Source organism: Tachysurus fulvidraco, chromosome 25 (assembly GCF_022655615.1).
Source record: "Tachysurus fulvidraco isolate hzauxx_2018 chromosome 25, HZAU_PFXX_2.0, whole genome shotgun sequence".
Lineage (NCBI taxonomy): Eukaryota > Metazoa > Chordata > Actinopteri > Siluriformes > Bagridae > Tachysurus > Tachysurus fulvidraco.
The window spans coordinates 4,112,112-4,133,069 of NC_062542.1; the positions used below are offsets into that span (position 1 = coordinate 4,112,112).

Here is a 20,958-nt window from a genome sequence, read left to right on the forward strand (position 1 = left end):
GGTTTTCTGTGTGGTTCCCTAAACCCACGGTACACAGAAAGGAAAAAAAAAATCCTCACCATCAATGTTAAGCATCATCTTCCACATGGCAGGGCGAACGGACTGATGGAAGCCGAACCAGACTTCTCTTCCTCCTCCCAGGGGATGGTCATAGCCCTCTGGGGCGGAGAAGAACGAGCGGCCCACTGGAGTATATCTGCAGGAGGAAGAGGATAGGTGAATGGATGATGAGTCGGTACTGTATTTACACAGAATAGCTTTATGTTCATTACATTATCGTGTCCTGAAGATGCAGTCGACGTTGATGTGTGTCCGTAAAACTTTATAAACAGCAAAGCAGGATCCTTTCTAGTGATTTTAAGAGCTCTACTACACTCTACTTCTCATACCAGACCTCCGGGTATTTTTCTTTTTTACTTGTACGTGGCTTTTCCCTCTATCTAGGTTGGCTTGGTGACTTCTCAGATTACCTCAGAAGCTCTTGCTGAACTGAGGTCAAACAGAGTGCCAAGCATTCCCTGTTCCCAGACACTACAGAGTAAGGATCCTCTCTCTGTCTAAAACCTTTACGGAGATGTAAATAACACGATTGGATAACCGATTATGAAGCCCGTCGTGGATTGGGACGAAGAGCGTGAGATTGAGCACGGTGTGCAATAATCTCGTTACACTCCTGCTGTACTCGATATGTTTTTGCTACCTCTTTTACTTCTGTGCATTCTTGCTCCTCTCCTCTGTCGCTCCTGCCACCTCGGTCTAGCGTATCGGACCGTACGATGCTACTTCCTTGAGTTATAAACCTGCTCCTGAGAGATGTGCTAGAAACCATGTGACACACACGATCCCTGAACGACAGATTTGTAGGAGAACGGCATCAACATTATTTATTCAGCAGCGACATGTGGTTAGTTAATTACAGCCATTAAAAAAAATTTTTTTCCTCCCTCCCTTTCTCTTTCTCTCTCAATTCTCTCTCTTTGGCTTTTTTCAATGCAAACATTTCTACTGTGTCATTAGAACTTTAGGAGCAAACAAGCTGCGAGGCCTCTTTGCTGAAAACGTTGGCGTATCTTCCATTTCACGTTTACGGTGAAATGCTGTAAGACTGGTGTAAAATCCCGTAAGGTCAGAAGGTAACTACGTAGTCGATGGAAGATTGAGAGCACCTGCTAACCACGTTATTCGTTTATAATATTCTTTTGTCGGTTTGATGGAGTGAAGCTCGATGGTTGTTGAAATGCGTCCGATTTTCTAAATATAGTCTAAAAGTACGTACACAATAATGACTGAACCTTCCGTTCCAAAACCGAAACCTACATTTCAGCAGGCTGCCACACAACCGTACAGAACTGTACGAGCCGGAAAGTCTTGTATGGGTGAAAGTTCGAGACGTAACAGAATCATCACCAACCACCATCTCACGGAGAATCGTAACCGATCACCTCAGTTTAAAGTGTTAACGGCAAACACACGCGTATTCCCGTACCACATCCCGTACATCTGCACTAGGCCGTCTCCCAGACTATCTGGGGTGTCATTTCACACCTGACTATAATGGCTCTGCTTTTGGACGGGATAAATATAACGCTAGATGAAAAAAAAAAAAAAAAAAAGACACAAGAAATTTCAACACCCGACCCGACAATCTGTTGCTGTTTCTTTTCCATCGGTTTACAACTTAGTGTTTATTCAAAGTTCTCGGAGAAATCGCTCAAGCCAAAGACTGACTGCGATCCAGTGAGAAGCATAAATATATGAGCATAATGAGCCAATAAATATTGACAGTGACTTGGAAACCTTGCCGTTTTCTCAGAATTGGCCTGGACACTGTTTGTAACTTTAGAAAAAGAGCTGCGCTGCCAACATGTACACAAACTTACTTGTATCTCTCCCATGTATCTCTTCACTCATGTGTTGAAATCAGTGTCATTTTGTTTACCTAGAAAGCTCGCTGCATGAGAGCTCGCATGCCTCGTCAGAGCGACAGATTTGCTAAACATAAACAGACACTAACTCTTTTTTACTGCACATGAAAGCAAAACATACAGTAGGTACTGTATTAATATCTGCTGCTTTGCTTTTACATTAGAGCTACAGAGTTAACATGGGTAAAAAAAAAAAGGGGGAAGCTAACAAAACATCAGTAATACAGATTAAATCTTTCAAGCTTTTGGGCCAAAATGATAAACTTACGACATGTCAAACGGGTGTGAGTTTGGGAAGCACTACCAAAAAAGCTGTACTACTGTAAAGGCTTTTCCGCTGCTCCTGTAAAAGCTGCTGCTCTGTGTTGGGTTACTCTTATCGCTCTCGGTGAAGACGGGAATGTTGCAGGTGTACAAACACTCACAGACAGTGTTTAGGTGTTTGCCAACATTAACAAAAAAAGCGATCGGTGGTGGGTGGCCTAATCTTTTCTACACTTCTGTAGAGATAAAGGTTGCAGCTGGGGTCTACGTGCCAAGACGGTAGAGAGATATTCTACAAGCTTTCTTTCATCCGGTAGATGGAAACTGCACCTAATCATCCGACTGTATTACCCATAACCTACTATTTGTGAACCGATGCAAATCTCGCTCCAGTTTGTACGGTCTGAAGCTTTGACATTTTTATTTACTTCCCAGCTTCGAGGACTGGTTTGTAATAAGGAGACAACTTGAAAGAATGAACTATTCGTTTAGAACAATGAGGAATTAATAAAAAAAAAAAAAAAGTGTAAATTCCATTGGTAGTACTGCCTAGACAGGTATTCCCACTGCAATGGGCAAGATAAGCTTGCGTTACAAGCACCAAATAGGCATTTCCTTCTAATCCAGAACCACGGAGACTCAAAAGTTCATCTCTGCAGCATGTGGCTTTGTGAAACCAACCAACAAAACGAGCTTGTCTCGGTTTCACATAAAAGTTAGTTACAAACCCGGCAGGTATGGTAGCTAATAACCCTGCTGCTTTGCATACCCTTCATGCAAACAAGAAACGGCAGGTGTAACAGGTAAAGCCTGCTGAGCAAAGCACTGTATGTGAGTCCAGAATGTGTGAGAGAGAGAGAGAGAGAGAGAGAGAGATGGAGGGAGGGAGGAATATGCTGCATCAACAATAAAAGGACCAAAACAACATGTGATGAGCTCGGTTTGCTTACTTCATGGAGGGCAGGTGTCTGAGCACCACATCTACGGCGTGGACCGGATTGGTGCTGATAGGCTTGTCCAGCTCCAGGGGCTCAGGCATGCTGCGTCCGGTCAACACCTCATGCAGCAGGTGCCAGCTGACCAGAGACACAAACTTTATGGTGACTTTAAAAGGCCTGTCTTTGCCTCCTTCTCCTGGCAGCGTGACATCCAGGTCCACCTGTGACAAAAACGTAGTGAATTTTAGCGCTGGGGGGCATGAATAATCACACAGGTGATGAGAAGTGAACCTAATCTTACCCCTGCAGGGGCCACAGGAAGTGGGTTTGCTGTGTAGAGACTTCTCTTTCCATCATAGACTGGCCGGCGATCCCCGAAAATGGTCACCTTAAAGTGCTGCACCATGGAGTCCACCACCTCTCTGTAGACACAGGAAAAGAGATGGAAAACGTATTTACTACAGCAGCCGACTGCTTTGGTGAAGAAGAAACAAAAGTAGCTCTGGTTATTCAGACGGATCGTTACATCAATTAATACATAACCGTGTGGTTAAGAAAAGCATAATTACAGATAAGCGTGTGCATCTGTTTTGGTTTGAATATGGCACGCGGTGCCTGTAGATCCGGCAAAAGTGACTTGCGAGTATACGGAGGACGCTTTAGCAGAAGCGTATGAAAATGTTTGTGGCTCCGATTTTGTTTCCACAGGAAACATTGTGGCTTCTATAGCAGACCCTCGGGTGCTGTTGCTTGTGGCAACATATGCATTAATATTAATTAAACACCCAAACACTGCAGACAGCCCGAGCTATTTTATTTAGCCTCTCTGGACTTACAGAAAACAGAACGTTAAAGCTGACCGGACAGAAAAAGAAGAAAATGACCTTTTAAGCTAAACTCACCTGGACTAAATGACAAAAACTGAACCTTGCTGTCATACCTGTTGACTCTGCGTGGACACTTCTCAGGTTTGATGTCCACCTCATAGAGGTAGACATCCATTTTGGGGATCTCCACCTGGAAGCAGTTGGCCAACAGCTTGATGGGCTTCCCCATGGTGCCATAGCCAGGCCTCCGGGGCATGGAGAACAGGGACTGGGCCCCAACGACTCCTGAAGAGAGACACAAAGTGGGAGAGGAAAAAAGAAAGAACGAGCGTCAAAGACATCTTCTTGGAACAGTATCGGCTTATACAAGACACTGTCCGTTAAAATAAGAAATTAGCTATAGATCTTCGTATACAAATCACTTGTGTCTAAGTCTAAGAAAATATGTAAGATTTGCTGTTATAGGAAAGTTATCAACAATGGAGTGGGGGGGGGGGGTGCTTTCCAACCACCCCTATCTTTACCCCCCAATAACACTTAATAGACACACGTATACCAACCCTACACTCATAAGTCCTCGCCTGTCTGTCTGTCTGTCTGTTTCTGTCTCTGCATTTGCCTGTCTCTCTCTCTCTTTCTCTGTCTGTTTGTTTGTCTCTGTCTCTCTGTCTGTTTCTGTCTGTGTTTGCCTGTCTATCTCTGTATGTTTGTCTGTTTGTTTGTCTCTGTCTATCTCTCTGTTTCTCTGTCTGTTTGTTTGTCTCTGTCTCTCTGTCTGTTTCTGTCTGTGTTTGCCTGTCTATCTCTGTATGTTTGTCTGTTTGTTTGTCTCTGTCTATCTCTCTGTCTGTTTGTTTGTCTCTGTCTGTCTGTCTGTCTGTTTCTGTGTTTGCCTGTCTCTCTCTCTGTTTCTCTGTCTCTCTGTCTGTTTGTTTGTCTCTGCCTGTCTGTCTGTTTGTTTGTCTCTGTCTGTCTGTCTCTGTCTGTCTGTTTGTCTCTGTCTGTCTGTCTGTTCATCTGTCTCTGTCTGTTTCTGTGTCTCTGTCCGTCTGTCTTTTTCTGTCTGTGTGTGTGTGTCTGGGCATTTAAAAAAAAAAAAAAAAAGGGGGGGAGCGGGGGAGTAGTATTACTCTTGAAGCAGCCTTTCTCTTATACCAAATAAATGTGCACTTTTGGAAAAAATTAAAAAATAAAGTCAGTCTTTTTATCCACGTATAGTTACATTCTCTCTTGAAGTTAATTAAAAAAAAAAAAAAAACCTTAACATTCTCTGTGCCAGAAAACTTCCCTCATCAAAAAAACAAAAAAAACAAAACCCATTAACAATTACATTTTATAGAAAATTAGTCATCACCCTCTGACCAAAACAGACTGGGGAACTTAACAGCCATATGCTGTAATAAGCAGCATTTGTTATTGGGTGATGAAACTATGGTGAAACATCAAGAGTTGGTTCAGTAGACACGGTCTGACCCGCTGGGGCAACTCCAAAACACAATGAAAAATCATTGGCGGGATATTTTTTTCCTCTTTGTGTATTCAAGATTCATTCATTTCTTTTAGTATCTGTAATCAAGTTAGGGCTGGACGATATGGCTGAAAACTGTATCACGATATCGGTGTTTCGTATCGGTCGATATCGATAATTATTGATTTTGTTAATGACCCATTTAAAATAAGGAGCAGGAGAAAAATATATTACATTTAAACATTTTTATTTTAAACTTAAGCTTCCTCTGATCAGAATCCCCTCAGTTATTAAGACAGAAATGTTAACAACCAGGAAACCTCAAATAATTAAAATGTAAGAAATGCTTAATAAAGTGTAATAAAATAGTACAAAGTATCCATCCACCCATCCATCCATCTTCTACCGCTTATCCTGGGCCGGGTCGCGGGGGCAGCAGACTAAGCAGGGATGCCCAGACTTCCCTCTCCCCAGACACTTCCTCCAGCACTTCCGGGGGAATACCGAGGCGTTCCCAGGCCAGCCGAGAGACACAGTCCCTCCAGCGTGTCCTAGGTCTCACAACGACATTGTTGTGACTACGGTCAGACTTATAATATCCAAAAAACTGCCATACTGGCGAACTGTCTTTTCCTCTTTTATTTACAATTTCCTCGCTCGCTGCGGCTCACTTTCTGCTTATCACTCGCCGGTTACTGGAGAGGAATCCAGCAGACCAGCACGAGACAACGATATGGCGCAACCAAACATGATACTGTTACACGATTGGCTGTTAGCATGTCACTCCCTATGTTGCTAGGTTACCAGAGTGTGAGTGCCTTTGTTAATGCAACCAAACTTGCTTCGCAACGTCTGTTTTCTTCTGACAAAGAGTAAAAAATATTTTTTCGAACACATTTTTTTATTGATATCGATCACTTCTCTATCGCGATACATATCGTTATCGCTTTATCGCCCAGCACTAAATCAAGTATTATATAGTGTTGCATTCATTATGGAAAAGTGTCTTATTCGTATGGCTGGAAGTTAATACAACAGTTATAAAGTCGTGTGAAACATCTAGAATAAGAGATACAGGTGTGAGACAATTAAATTAGTATTTGTCTCGCTGATAAGTCACATAACCATTAGGGCACTATAAAAAAAACAAAATCATCACAATTAGGGAAGGCATTATGACAATGCAGGTGCATAATATGTTCCACGGTGTATACTTTTGCTTACAAACTTTCAGATTTATATTAAAAAATTTGTAAACCTTTACAAACGATTAAGAAAATGAGCTGCCTCCAGTCGTAGCGTAATTGACACGTAATGCAACATAATTTATGTTGATATCGTCCATGTACATTGCCAACAGCTCTTGTTGACACTTTACTAAGAAAGTCTGTTTGGTATTTTGTACAAGTGGCACTTTCATGCAGAAGTTGCTCGAAATTCGGTTCTCGGAATTGATATCGCTTGAGGGGGGAAAATGGATGTACTGCTCCAGACTGATCCAGCTCTGCAACAGCTGCTAATGGTTTCCTGACGCTAAATTACCCACAACATCGACGGCGGCTTTTTCGCTTTATCAAAAGCTTCTCTGAACTCTGCGGGCGTGTGGAAAAAAAAAAAAAAAAAAAAAAAAGAACAGAATCTTGCTGTGAGGAAAAAGGGAAAAGAACACCGTGGCCTGAGTGACTTAGTGACTTGCAACATTTACAGAGCAAGGTGCCAGCCACGTGTACACAGCTGCCCACGCATACTGGATGTCTCAGAGTTAGCTCACTCAAATCCCCTTCTGAAGCTATTTAAATAACTCCTCGTGCCCAGGCATGTTATTAAAGTGAAAAACCTTCGTGCTACTTACATGACGCTTAACAAGCTTACCGAGAGGCTATGTTTGTGGTTTACTCGGCAACACGAGAGTGCAGAAAAACCCGCACTGATAACAGAAAGTGAAAGAAAGACGACGTGCCGTCGCTCGTGCGTGTCGCTCGTCTGCCACGTCGTTTAGGTAAACAAAAACAGCCCTAGTACCCTAGCTATAAAGCAGGAGAAGAGGGTACTGAAACATTTCTCCTGAGACATGATAAATTAAATGAAAGTCAGTCTGAGTGAGTGAATGTGAGAGTGTGTATGCGTGCGCATGTGCATGTGTGTGAGTGTGTGTGTGTGTATGTGTATGTGTGTGTGTGTGTGTGTGATTCATTCCTGACTCATAACCCCTATTTCAGAGGCCCGTTTTGGGTCTCTCCATCAGGAGTCACATCCAAAACAACCAAGAATCAAAAAGCCACTGCTGAGCAACTGTGGTGTGAAGCATACATCAGGCACGTAGATCTGTAACAGCTGTATAGAATGCGGGGGCAACGATGGCATACTATTTTATAATTATTAGATATTACAACGCTGCATGGTTAAATGCTCGGATCTGTTTGGTCAGATCCGAGCATTTAACCATGCATCCGTTGTGATATTTTTCCGCCCTTGTTGTGAATTTATTCATTATTCCGTCATGATACGATGTACGATACTAAACATGCAGCTGTACGTCTTCTTGGATACTAAAAGCTTCTTGGTACTGTTACTCTCAGGTATATCTGATTTAGGCTCAGCCTGTGTACGTCTGACACACGGAAATTCGATTTTTCCCTTGACCCTGACAAGATTCTTATTCTCTGCTTGGGAAAAACATGACACTGCCATCAACGTGCCTCACCACAGTAAAGGGAATGACCAGGTTCAGCAACACCTCCTGAAGTGTTTTCCGTCCTACTATATACTTGGTCCAGACCACCTGTTTATTCTAGGTTTACTATAAGGAAACCTATTTATTATTGACTAATTTAGCAAATTCATAGTCAAATAAATTTCCTCAAGTTGAGTCATTTCAATCTCATGTCCTAAAGAAGACCAAAGTCCCCAAGCTACAACTCAAGTGTTGAATAGGTGTGGGGGGAGAACATGGGTGAGCTATAGGGGGTTTTTCGTTCTCAGAATAATTTGGAAAAGGCTTATTTACAAAACGAAACAAATAAAAACCTGTCTTTCATCTTCATTTCATTTACACTTTTACGTGTACTGAACCTTTTGGTGCAAACCAGCTTAATGTCTCACTAATTTTTTTTTATGACCGTCATTATTCCTGTCCTCAGTTCCTGTCCAATCTGGAGCGCTGCGACACTGCCAGCGGGTCGTCTACTACAGACACGGGTTCCTCGGCAGATCCCGTCTGTCTTACAACAGAAAGAGTCTGAATTTCCAGACCAATTGTGATGGAAATGATCAGCATGCTTGAAGCAGGCCACACACACACACACACACACACACACACACAGATAGACACAGAATGAAATGTTAACTAACTAAAGATACGCTAAGATAACCTTTTCCCAATATTCTAATAAATGTATACAGGGTTTCTGCAGGGTTTAATCAGTCAAATTTAAGACTTTTTAAGACCTTTTTATGACCATTATCATTTGAATTTATGACCTACACGAATTCCGATAAATAACTTCAGTCATTAAAATTCCTTTCAAAAGTCTTTATTATTTTAGCGACGGTATACTTTTCCGACTTTGCGTGCGACTTCAAGACTTTTATACCTAAACTAGACAGCTCCAACGTCTTACACAGAGTGCAATAGGCTTGATACCGATTGTTAGCGACGGGCTTGAGCCAGCTACTACACACGCCGTCTTCGAGCCACAGATCGTTAAAAGGTACATTTTACCATTGTGATAGCCAGGATGATTTCGATTAAACTAAGCAGTGACTCAATGATACAGTATGTTCGGAGTTCGCGCGGGTCGGTCCACTGTGAAAGTCCTTTCACAGTAACCCGCAGTAAGTAAGTCCTTTCACAGCTGCCGCATGGACCTTGTAGTTGTGGAACGCTGTGATACCGGTGTGATACCACCCAGATTCCTCATACAGAACTACAACAGGCGAAACAAATGAATGCCATTCCCGCCGCCAGCGCATTTTGATCGAAGAACAAATTAATGGACGAGCATATCGATTGAAGACGTGGCTAAATGTTTATGACCTCGTATGGAAAATCCGGACGTTTTTATGTCTTTTTATGGCCTTAAATTCTTATTGTTCAATTTATGACTTTTTATGACCCCACGGAAACCCTGTGTATAACAGTTTTATATTTTAACTGTATAATGAATTTATAACGATTATAATCAGCAGCCTAGACTCCATGGACATGCAGGTTTGTCACTGCAGGCTGACAAGCCGGAGGAAGAAACATTTTCATTACTGACTTTCGCAAAGTAAAACCTGGAACGATTTGTAATTTGAAGCCACAAAAAAAAAATGATTCAAATTCCGTGATGTATTCGACAGTGACGACAAACAAACAAGAGGGGAAAAAAAAGGTGGCAGAGGTTCTTTTTTATCTTCCACTCGCCCGACCACATAAACTCGGTGCTCCGCTCATGAGTCATCAGATCAACTCTCAGAAACACACACATACAAAACACACACACACACACACACACACACACACACACACTCCCGCAAATGCACCACTCCACTTCCTCTAGTCCTGAGGTGAAGCTTGTTCTCCCACGCTCACCTACTCACTACCACCTCGTTCTCATTCACTCACGCACACATGCTTATAGATGCAGGCGAACTGCGTCATCAGATCTTCCACAAAAAAAAAAAAAGAAGAAGAAAAAAAAAAACGTAGCCTTTAAATCAAGGTCATGCGGGAGGAGGAATAAAAGGAAAACAATCCTGGGATAAACACAAGAACACAAAGGTCACTGTGCCTAATATCAAACACCAAGTCGTGGGAGTAGACAGGACCCGTCTTGTCCGACTTTAAACTGCCCTCTCGTGTGCTGAGGACTTTCTACACCTGCATTATTTAAAGCATCCTGACAGGAAACATTACAGCCTGGTTAGGGAACAGCACCAGACAGGACAGACAAGTGGTACGATCAGCCGAGTGGACCGATCGCGCTGAGCTCCCTCATCTGAAATCTATCTGTAACTCGCGCAATAGTGAAGGACCTCAGCCATACCAACAAGTCACTTCTGTACCTTGAAGGCAGATGCAGAGAGAAAGAGGAGATTCTTCCCGACAACCCCTAGAGACGACCTTTTCTAAACTCTGCCGTAAGACTCGCTACCTCAGCCGGACTTTTGCACGATAGAACATTCACATTTTCGCATCGTATCTATATATCTTCTAATACATACAATCAAAGTAGTAAAATACTCTACTACCTTCTCAATTTTAGATACATTTATATTTCTGTTGCGATTTTCCACTGTAGTTTTAGTGAAAGCGGTTACGTTATACTGTGTATGATTTTTTTATGTGCCGAATAAAATTTTCATTTGATTTAAAAACACAATGCTGAACGTTTAATGACTTTCATAAGCCCTATTCGGACGGGATTAGGTTTACGTGGGGCCGTGGAGTAATGCAATTTTACCGCACGGGACAAGACATCTCAGTAAAACTAGCAGAAGTGGGAGGGGTAACTCGCTTTACGCACCACAGTAACCTCCTTGTCGTCGTGTGCATATGACGTTGCTTCCTGTTATCACGTGTGCAAACGGACAACATGGCGCCAACAATAAAAACCCGAAACTGGAGCAGGGAGGAAACGCTGCGTTTAATCTCGGTTTGGGGAGAACGTCGGTTTCAGAGGCAGTTTGAGACCATGGTGCATGATCACACTATTTGGGAACACATTTAAGTAAATGTACCAAAGTTGGGGAAGATTTTGGAGAGTGGCGAAAACTGAAGGATAGAATCGACTACCTGAAAAAAAAGGTATAGAGAGTGCATTAAGCACAACAGACGGTCTGGCACTGATCCAAAGAATGGTATGCGGAAAACACTGGAGGTTTGCCACAGAGTTGGCCCGCCACCTACAACGCAACCAAATGCTTCTTCAAGCGCCTCCATGCTTGCAAAATGCGCCAAAAACTACTTTTAAACAGGAAATGACGTAATTTTACAGTACATATTTACAGCGGGTCTATACGGATGGGATTAGTATTACCTGAGGTAATTTTTCCCGGACCTTTTTACAGAAGGTAAAAGTCACCGTGATCTTTACCGACATTGTCCGTAATGATCACCGAGATGGCACATTCGGACGGGACTAAAATCACCGAGAAGCTCTGGTAATAATTGCTTTACCCCCACGTCCCCACGTGAAACTAATCCCATCCGAATAGTGCTAAAGACCAAATAAAGTTCCAAATCTGAAATCATTGTCTAGTAAATTGCACATGATGTCTTTAGCTTATAAGTCATTACGTACATGGTCTTAAATTAGTGGCCTATGCAACTGACTGAAATGTTAAAACGCATTTACAACACTTAAAACACAGTAGTAACAATTCCCGTTTTCACGCTCACGGAGAAGACGTTTGCTGATACGATGCAGTTCAGCGTCAGTTGTGAAAAATCAGGAGGCAACTGTTCTATATATATGAAATGCAAAGCCAAAATTACTGGCAGAAAAAAAAGAAATTGGCAGAAAGAAAGGTGTGATTGTGTTTTCTATTGCGTTAGGCGACAGTTTTTCAGGGTTCAGCAAATTCTAATTTATTATTTGCATTCAGTCTGACTGGCGCGACAAACGAGGAAGGCGAAAGCTTAGGGTTTTGAGCTACATCGACTGGCATGTCAGACGGCGCTGAGAAAAAGTTGTGTGTCCACTGACCATATGAATGAGCTCCATTCTGGGCTTGGGACTGTGAATGAGACTCTCTGTTATAGACATATCATGATACTACAGCTTGAGGGGGTGGAGAAAGAGAGAGAGGGAGACACCGAAAATAAAATATACCACTTCTGGCCATGGGAGGAAGGCAGAAAGGTGCCGATGTGAAAAGAGGAGAAATTAGGAGGAAGAAGTCGGGGGAAAAAAAGCTTGATCACCAAAAATCAACAAAATCTAATACCAGCCTTTTAGGCTCTTTTACTCTTAGCGTCAGTCTCCTGAGCACAAAGTACCTCTCTAAACTGTCCACTGACTCCATGTTGCCTCTGCTGAGAGGCCCCTCTTTCTCCAGACATGCGCGCCACACACACACACACACACACACACACACACACACACACACACACACACACACACACACACGGTGAGATCGGTTTGCCACTGAGCTTGAAACATTTCCCAGGCCAACAGCCTACTCCAGAGGGCCCGAAGCTCTGAATGAAAACAACCAACAGTGGTCTGAGTGAACTCACCGAGTCCGGTGTTAGACTGAGGACAGACATGTATGAGGACACCATCAACGAGAGTGCAACAACACCCTCTGTAGAAACCATCGGCTCTATATCGCCTGATCATGGAATGCAAGAGAAGAGGGTGAGGGGTTGCAAAAGAGGAACAGAGAGAAGGGGACAGATCTAAAATGACAGAGACGGGGAGAGAAACAGATAGAGACTGAAAAAGAGTAAGTGAGAAGGAAAGAGAAAAATGAGAGAGAGCACAAACTAAAAGGACACACTGAAAAATAGTGACAGGGAGCAGGAGAGGTGAGAGACACTTTAAATTTGTCTTCATATCATTTCAACATTGGCATCAGACAGAGACAGGCTGACAGACAGACACAGGGGAAGAGCTTGTGAAATCCGGCACAGGAAGAGACAAACAGAGCTGCACAGGACCGAGAGGGTGAGAGAAACAGTAGAGCCGTTAAAAAGACACACACACACACACACACACACACACACCCTGACCACACCATCTGTACGCTGTAACACACAGCCGGTGCATCCCTCTCTCTCCTCTGTTACACACTCAGTGACAGAAAACACCTGGCACCTCACGCACTGTTAACCACACCACACCCAACTTCCACAAAGACACCAAACTCACTAACCACTGTACGTGTGTGTGTGTGTGTGTGTGTGTGTGTGTGTGTGTGTGTGTGTGTGTCAGCAATGATATCACATTTCAGACTTTTTCCTATTTTCACAGATATGAAAAAGATATTAATCCTAATATTCAGTAGCTAAATTATGAAATGCCTGCAGAGTGACTACTTTCATACCTCTTGACTACTACATAAATCAACAGTATCGTCAGATTTGGTTCGGGCCAGCTATCTCAAAAAAAAAGCGGACATGGTGAAGTTGGGATTCTGCCCTTGCTTCGTCTCTATATAGAAAGAGCTATAAAGCTACTTCAGTCTGTCCCGATGATTTTATAGCATGCAAACGATGTTCCATTTATCGTCATGTAACCCACAGCTGATAATCAAACGGAGAAATCTGTAATGTGTGGGCTGTGCTTTTCTTTAATCCGTGGGCAGGACGTTAGAATGATGTCAAACTTAATAGGTCAGGGGTTGGATGCAAGATCGCTCACATGCACCAAGCTGAATGTTAATGAAAATAAGGGAAATCTGTGTTAACGTTAAAAGGTGAATATTGCCCTTTTAGAACTGAAGCTGCGGCTATGTTTCGTCGATGATGCAGATGCGCTTCTCCTTTCAAATCCAAAATAAAATATTACCTCGTTCAAGGTTACCGCAACTAAGGTACACCCGGTGGCGGAGATGTACTTTCTTCATAGCATGCTCAGACACTAGTATGACGTTAAGGCGATTCGATCAGAACCCCCACAATCTTTAATTTCTGTTGAAAATTAGTCATGGTAGTTCTCCAGTGGGGATTTCCAACAACTGCCAGAACAGAGCCACCTGTCCACCGTAAGCAGTATGAGATAGGATACACGATTTACATGGTCACACTAATAATCCCTGGTACAATCATGTCCTTACAAATAACTTCATGTTCCTTGCTGTAACACTTTGGGGGTGAATATGAATCAGAGTTACTGTAGTTTCCGACATCAGTACATCCCGAAGCATTTTATTTCTCTTAAACGAAAGCAATATAAGCTTGAAAAAAAAAAGTTTTAAAAAAACAAGATGTAACACTTTTCTTAATCTTCAGAGTGTTATTCCCACCATATGCTAAAGGTTCTGGGGATCCACAGTCACCTTGAGCATAAAGAGGATAAAGCAGTTACTTGAAGACGAATGAATAACCTTAATAACTTGAAATGATACTCTGTAAAAACATGCTCTGTACAAACAGAACAATTTCATCCGATTCTGAGGATCTTTAATGACCCAAGATCAGGAACCAGGTTGAATCACAGACCGGCAGGGGATCACTGAGGATGGAGAACCGGCGATTTAACTCGCTTCCCTGTTGCTTACATAGCTCCTGAAGGACTTGTTAAGGAGCTGATGACCTGTTGCTGCTGTGGTACCATCTTCACTACCTTATAATTCGTGTTGTAAATGTTGCATCAGTGGTCCTTAAATTCACTCTGAATGGGCTTTAGAGCTTTGAATGGATGCTGAACTTGTTGTACTTTCTTTTAAAATGTCATCGAAAGCAATCCGACATCCTTGCCGTTTTGAAAATCTGTAAGCCTGTAACAACATACACCACACCTCCCACCAGATCGACGTTTGATTATAGTTTACTACATTAACTAAATACGGAGAAATTAACAAAAAAGATTTTTCTTCCGACTGCATCTGATTTCTCGCCACCACCTTCACAAAACCATGAGCCACGAACCGTCGTAACCTTTTCAAATTTAACCAGACGGTGACGGAGAATCGCAAGACCGTCACACAAAAAGTCGCGTAACCACAGATTTTTGCAAATGCGAAATTTAAACCTCTTCCGAACGAACACACGTTAAAAAAAAAAAAAAAAACGTTCCCGACCAAACGATGACTTGAAAAGTAAAGTGCTTATTCAGACATACAGCCAAAAGGTAAAAATGTTTACTGCTTACTGTGTAGCAAGTTCCGCCTCCAGGGGGGCGGAAATATCCTTATAGAACGCTTTTGATTGGATGAACAACAAACTAGTACGTGATGAGTAATGAAAAACGTTTTACATGTTCCCAAAAGTGATCGACTATGAAAAATAAAATGAGGATAACAATTCAAAACAAGTCTCTTTCTACATACACTATTGCATTGTTAATATTAATAATAATAATAATAATAATAAATATAAAAAGGTTAGGATTTTTTATAATTTTTTTATTACAGGTTGTTTTAAGGTCATTTTGCCACCATAAAGCGTTCAATTATTAAAAACATTATGTGATAAAGGTATAAGATGAACACTTATTATGGTAGCATGACTTCTAACAGTAAAATAGTTGAAGAAAGCGACGCTTTTAGACACTTGAGACTTTCTGACATTTGTATTTTACCTGAAGTTCCGATTTCCATTCATGAGGCTCTCTGTCCGGTTCCTTCCCCGGCTCACAGAAGAAGAAGAAAACTCCGGCTTTCCGTGAGAAAAAAAATCCAAGGAGAATCCCAGTTATACTCCAGATATTTTTTTTCCAGTATATATTCTCGTACGAAACGGCGGTTACTCCCCGGTGGGGCCGCCCCGGTCTTTAGGGGCTCAACCACGGACTCACTAGTCACTCTTCGCCGCCTGCCCTGACAGAACGACGGAGCTTAGCTAAACTCTACACGGTAGCTTGTTAGATTGCGGTCTTCAACATCCAGAAATTTTAAACCAAGTATCTAAAAGAACGAACACATCGAAACATCGTTATGTATTTCGGGTTTGTTTCGTTTGTCTGCGCTCGTGAAGTAGCTAAAAGTTTAGCTAGCTGGGTGCTATGCTAACTTAGCTAGCTAGCCAGCCAGCTTAGCTTAGCTTAGCTGAAATTCCCATTCAAAAAAAGCGATTCTTCTGAACAAATCAAAGCAGCTGATAAAAAAATCTCCTCAGGTTCGTATTTTTCCGATAGTTTATGCCGTCCTTAAGCGCTGTCAAATTGTCATATCCGGATGCCGTTTTTGTCGCTTTTTTTTCTTCTTCCAACCCGGCCGAGATCCACTCGCTCGCCGCGTCGGGGGCTCTGACTGGCTAAATATGGTGAGAGCGTTAATCTATGACGACCGACGCAGCAACGTTTGACAGCTGAGCTCTGATTGGTCGACGTCCTAACGTCCACGATCGAGAGATTCTAAAAACCGACTACTTATTGGTCGGTAATCGAGTGACGACATAGGAACCCCTGAGAGGAGGACGTTGATAGGTTGACATCAGATGCGAGGTTATAAGGAGGGGTTTAGTAGCAAAATGAAGAGAAACAGACGTCAGAGGAATTAAACTTCACCCACAATTGTTCTGGTTTTTTTCGTCCAACACGGTTATAATATAAAAATAAGAACATTTAATGGTTCTTAGTGCTTTAAGAAAAACCTGACCTGGAGGGTGAAGTAATATTCATCAGACTGTAAGTCATTCATGTGTTTTCCTGTCTGTTCTCCTGTGAGGATCATCATGGTGGCTGCAAGACTTCAGCATTTCCTGTGAGATCTCAAAGCCAATTGTGAGATTTAATCTCCCCCAACAGGTTGTGGTTCTTCCCTGGGGTCTCCACCCATTGGGACATGGCTGATACCTCCTCAACTGGCTCCTCTTTGTCTGGCAGATCTCTGAGGCTTTCCCAGACTGTTAAGCCGAGAAGGTCAGCCAAGTCTTCTACATCCCCTGCCGCAGATTTTAACTACTCCAGACATGGGATCCCCAGATATTCCCAAAAGGACTGTGAAATACACTTTATATGGCCAAAAGTAATGGGAAACCTGCCCAATCAAGCCCATACATTTTATTTTATTTTTTTTAACCTACTATTTTAACCTCCTATTCCAGGTTTAAGGTCTGCCCCAAGTTCTCCCATCCAGTGAGACAGCTTGTAGGCATCCAGTTCATACATCCAACTCATTCAGCTGACACTTTTATTCAAAGTGAATTACAATTGAGACGACACAATTCACAACCTTCTGACCAGTAGCCCTACGACCGAACCACGGCCCTGAACCAACTCACGTGGCTCCTTTCAATTTTGAAGAACAGCAGCTCTACTTCAAGGTTTTTCTAGATTGTTGGAAAAATCAGCCCAGAAAGAAATCTCAGTTCCTCCTGGAGAATCCCCAGATATCTCTAAGCCAATTGTTGAAATACAAGATCTCGAGCAAGGCTCGGGTCTGGCTGATAGTTATAATGGGAGTTGTAATAATACAGTGATAAAGTGGGTTGAATATAAGACAAAAAAACGTCTCTTATATTTCATGTAAATTACCAACAGAAGCTTGATGAGATCCTACTGACATCTGTCCTGAGGTCAGTGGGATTGGTGCACCGTATCTCAAATACAACTCCGGGGACACATCTTAATTCAGCTATTAGCTGATACTCATGACACAAGGTTATTTAATAAAAAACAACTTTTATTTCCTTTTAAAAAATAACCCTCCCCAACACTATTACATACAATGCCAAAATAACTTTGTTCACTTGTACTTCCAAATCAGCCTATCGGGAAGTGCTAAGACAAGGGCCGTTGTTTTGCAGTTGCTTTGTATTGCTATTATAGTGAGGCTGAGTCAAGTTAGATCTCCAGTTCCTTCTCTTTGGGTCTAAGGGGTATTTACCCCCAAATTGAGGCTCCTTTGATTTGTGACTTAAGTACTGCATCATGATATAAAACTGCTGGATCAGATCAGAGCTCTCACAATTCAATAGGCCCAACCATCAACGGCCATTTCAAGTTATAAATACATTTTGAGTTGATGTTGGCTGAAACGTAATAATACTCATTTCCAAAAAAGTAAACCCATTCAACTGTTATATACACCAAGATCCCTTTGGAATTTTGATGGACCCTATGTGTATGGCGTTCCATTTTGTTTTGAGGTGCTTTTGAGGCTAAAATAAGTGAAAGTGATAAGAGACCCCCTTACAGTAACCCCTTGGTAGGAACCAAGAGGCAACAAGTGCAGTTACAATTAATAAGAACAATTCACGGCATAGAAACTAAAAAGAAAATGTTTGCTGAGGATCCGGTAACAATTTAAACATGCAATACATAAAACCACAATGACATGGATGGGTTAAAAAAAAAAAAAAGAAACATGGAACTTCTGTTTTGACAATTCCTGTGTACATGGTACACATCTGGCAGAAATCCAGGCAGATATGTAGGTGTGTGTGTATGTACCATGGCTGCTACGTGGGAGTATGCGACTTGGGCTTTTTAATCATAAGGCTGTGGTGTGTGTGTGTGTGTGTGTGCGCACGCACGTGTGTGGGATGTCGGAGAAGACGGGTGGGTTGTGCATGATCTGACCCCAAGGCAGAGCTTTCATGTTTCTACGTAAGAGAAGGTGGTGGGTAGCTACATGGTGGGTGCTTACAACACCCAAAAAAAAAAACATGTTCCTGTGTCCTTTGAGTTAGAGTGAGAATGAGAGAAGGCGGAGGGGAAGTGTGTCACGTCCTTCTTGGTGTGTGGAATGTGCAGTGTGAGCAGAGAGCGCTCACGTAGACTGTGAAAAGACCTTGTATTGCTTTGTGTACAAACCAGTTTAGAGATGCTGGAAGGCTCTTGTGGAATAGGAAGGAAAGATTTGTGTGTGTGTGTGTGTGATCTTGCGCCTCTGTTATTTATCTACAGCGTGCCAGAATGCTGCACGGTCAGTTTCCTCACATACAGACAGTCTGTCTGAAACAGATGCACATTTCAAAAAGACAAGTGCCTCTTTGAATGGTTGGCATCACATTTGGCTGGTTCAGAATGCTGGTTTCTGTGTTGCACATGTAGAAGAAACTTATCTTAAATGAATGGAAGTCCATAGAGGCCATGTGAGGTCTTTTTCCTTACTTGGAATACTAAGATTTTCACTTTTTCTTATATAAAAAGCTCAAAATAAGGAACTAGCGAACACCCAGAAATAAAACAATCCAGATTTTTTTTTTTTTAAGGAAACATTCATCCATCATGAGTAACTGCTTTATCCCTGTGCGGTGGATCCAGAGTCTATCTTGAAAACACTGGGTGTGAGGCAGGAATACACCATGAATTTAAACACCAGTTCATCACTAGATGAAATTTTAGGAAACCCGGAGAACGAGAAGGAAATCCATAAGGACACAGGGAGAACATGTGAACATGTGACCGGCTTATCTAAAAATAAAATGTACCTGATTTCCCCTTTACCCCAAATATAACTCCACCTTTAAACTGTTAGCCATGTCTCCTCCAAAAGTCTGGCTCTAACACAGGCCGACACCAAATTGCATGCTGATCCTGTTTGGGTTTTTTTTTTTGTTTTGTTTTGCATGATGCTAAACTGGAGGCTATAAGCTTGCTTTATTTCTTTTAGCTACATTAGCCTCAGAGCATCAGTGCAAATCTAACGAGTCAAACTTCAGAAGTCGCATGTATTTTGGCTACAACTACATTTGGGCCCCGGGAGGAAATGGTCTACATTTGATTTAGGGTTGAACTACTCCTTGAAATCGATAGCTACCACTTTAGCCTTATACTTAACCTTGTTCATGAGGTGTGCAGTGGAGCTAAAGCTGCCTGTGTGATCAAGAAAAAGCAAGGAACAAAATAATAATAATAATAATAATAAAAAAGTATGACCCCTTTGGACTTCCATAAAAAAACACTCTATCTATCGTTATGCTAGGGCTGCCCCTGACTACGGCGGCATGTCTAAATAAGATCAGCTACACTCAGGAGCACTGAGCACAACTTTGCGTCTCCAGCATCCACAGGCGAGCTACGGTCCGGAAGTACAGAGACAAAGACGTACCCGCCTAGCCCACGCTGTCTAAAAGCTAATTCTAAGTGCTAAAATCTTTCATTCAAGGCTGTTCAAAAATAAAAACACGATTAAAAAAAAAAGTGTCCGTAGAGCAAGAATTAAAACAACACAAAGGTGTTGACAATGTTTTTCCTCCGTTGAACACTGATGCGAGATGAGGCGCCGTATTGGCAGTCAGATCTTCGGGTGCGTTGTGCCATTGCTTCTCCTCCGTATTGCATACGAACATACATACACGGTGTGAAGGTAGTAAACAACAATACACTTTAAAAAAAAAATGTAAAAAAAAAGGAAAAAGAAAGAAAACAAACAACAACAAAGTAAACGAGGCTCAGGCCTGCCAGATTAGGGCACGACGCTGTGTTAGTGTTGTTGAGGTGTGCGGGATTTGTAGTGTGACGAGGCTCTGAAGACCCCCTCAAGGTCAGCACAAGGGGAGGCTCTCAGGCAAAGTACATGGTCCTCAGGGTGTCGTGGTGAATCTGCACTGCTTTGGCCAGAGCCTGGGGGTCCCGGCCGTTACTCTGACCGGAGACGTGGCTTCCCTCGCCACTACAGAGAAAGGGAAGAAACACGATTGTGAGTGTGTGCGTTAGTGTTACTGTACAAATGTCATGTTTGGTGAAGCAGGAGCTGAGGAGTTCATGACTGAAGGCGTTTTAAAAATGAAACTGATCATTTTACAACCACTTTTTACAACCACGGTGAGCAGAAAAGCATCTCAAACTGTTCAACATGCCTAACTCTGAGGTGGATAGACTACAATTTCAGAGGACCACATCCTGCTCACTAAAACTAGACAAACCCGTCTACGGTCTTGTTTTGGTGACCCTGTGACTAGCAGTACTAAATGTATTTCAATCACTGAATAGCAA

General features: G+C 42.3%; 2 protein-coding genes across 3 annotated transcripts in view; both read right to left on the reverse strand.

Moving 5' to 3' along the window:
• Positions 1-16,309, reverse strand: part of LOC113647211 (protein argonaute-3) — a 31,857-nt gene extending 15,548 nt beyond the window's left edge. For both annotated transcript variants that reach the window (XM_027153839.2, XM_027153838.2), the window contains exons 1-5: positions 15,655-16,309; positions 4,068-4,239; positions 3,429-3,549; positions 3,140-3,348; positions 60-196 (exon numbers count right to left, since the gene is read on the reverse strand). In XM_027153839.2, the coding sequence (XP_027009640.1) occupies positions 60-196; positions 3,140-3,348; positions 3,429-3,549; positions 4,068-4,239; positions 15,655-15,673 (658 nt within the window). In that variant the 5' untranslated portion in view covers positions 15,674-16,309. The remainder of the gene's footprint in view (positions 1-59; positions 197-3,139; positions 3,349-3,428; positions 3,550-4,067; positions 4,240-15,654) is intronic.
• Positions 16,310-17,677: 1,368 nt separating this feature from the next.
• Positions 17,678-20,958, reverse strand: part of ago1 (argonaute RISC component 1) — a 28,581-nt gene continuing 25,300 nt past the window's right edge. Inside the window, exon 19 of the mRNA XM_027153840.2 lies at positions 17,678-20,635. Within this exon, the coding sequence (XP_027009641.1) occupies positions 20,527-20,635 (109 nt within the window). The 3' untranslated portion in view covers positions 17,678-20,526. The remainder of the gene's footprint in view (positions 20,636-20,958) is intronic.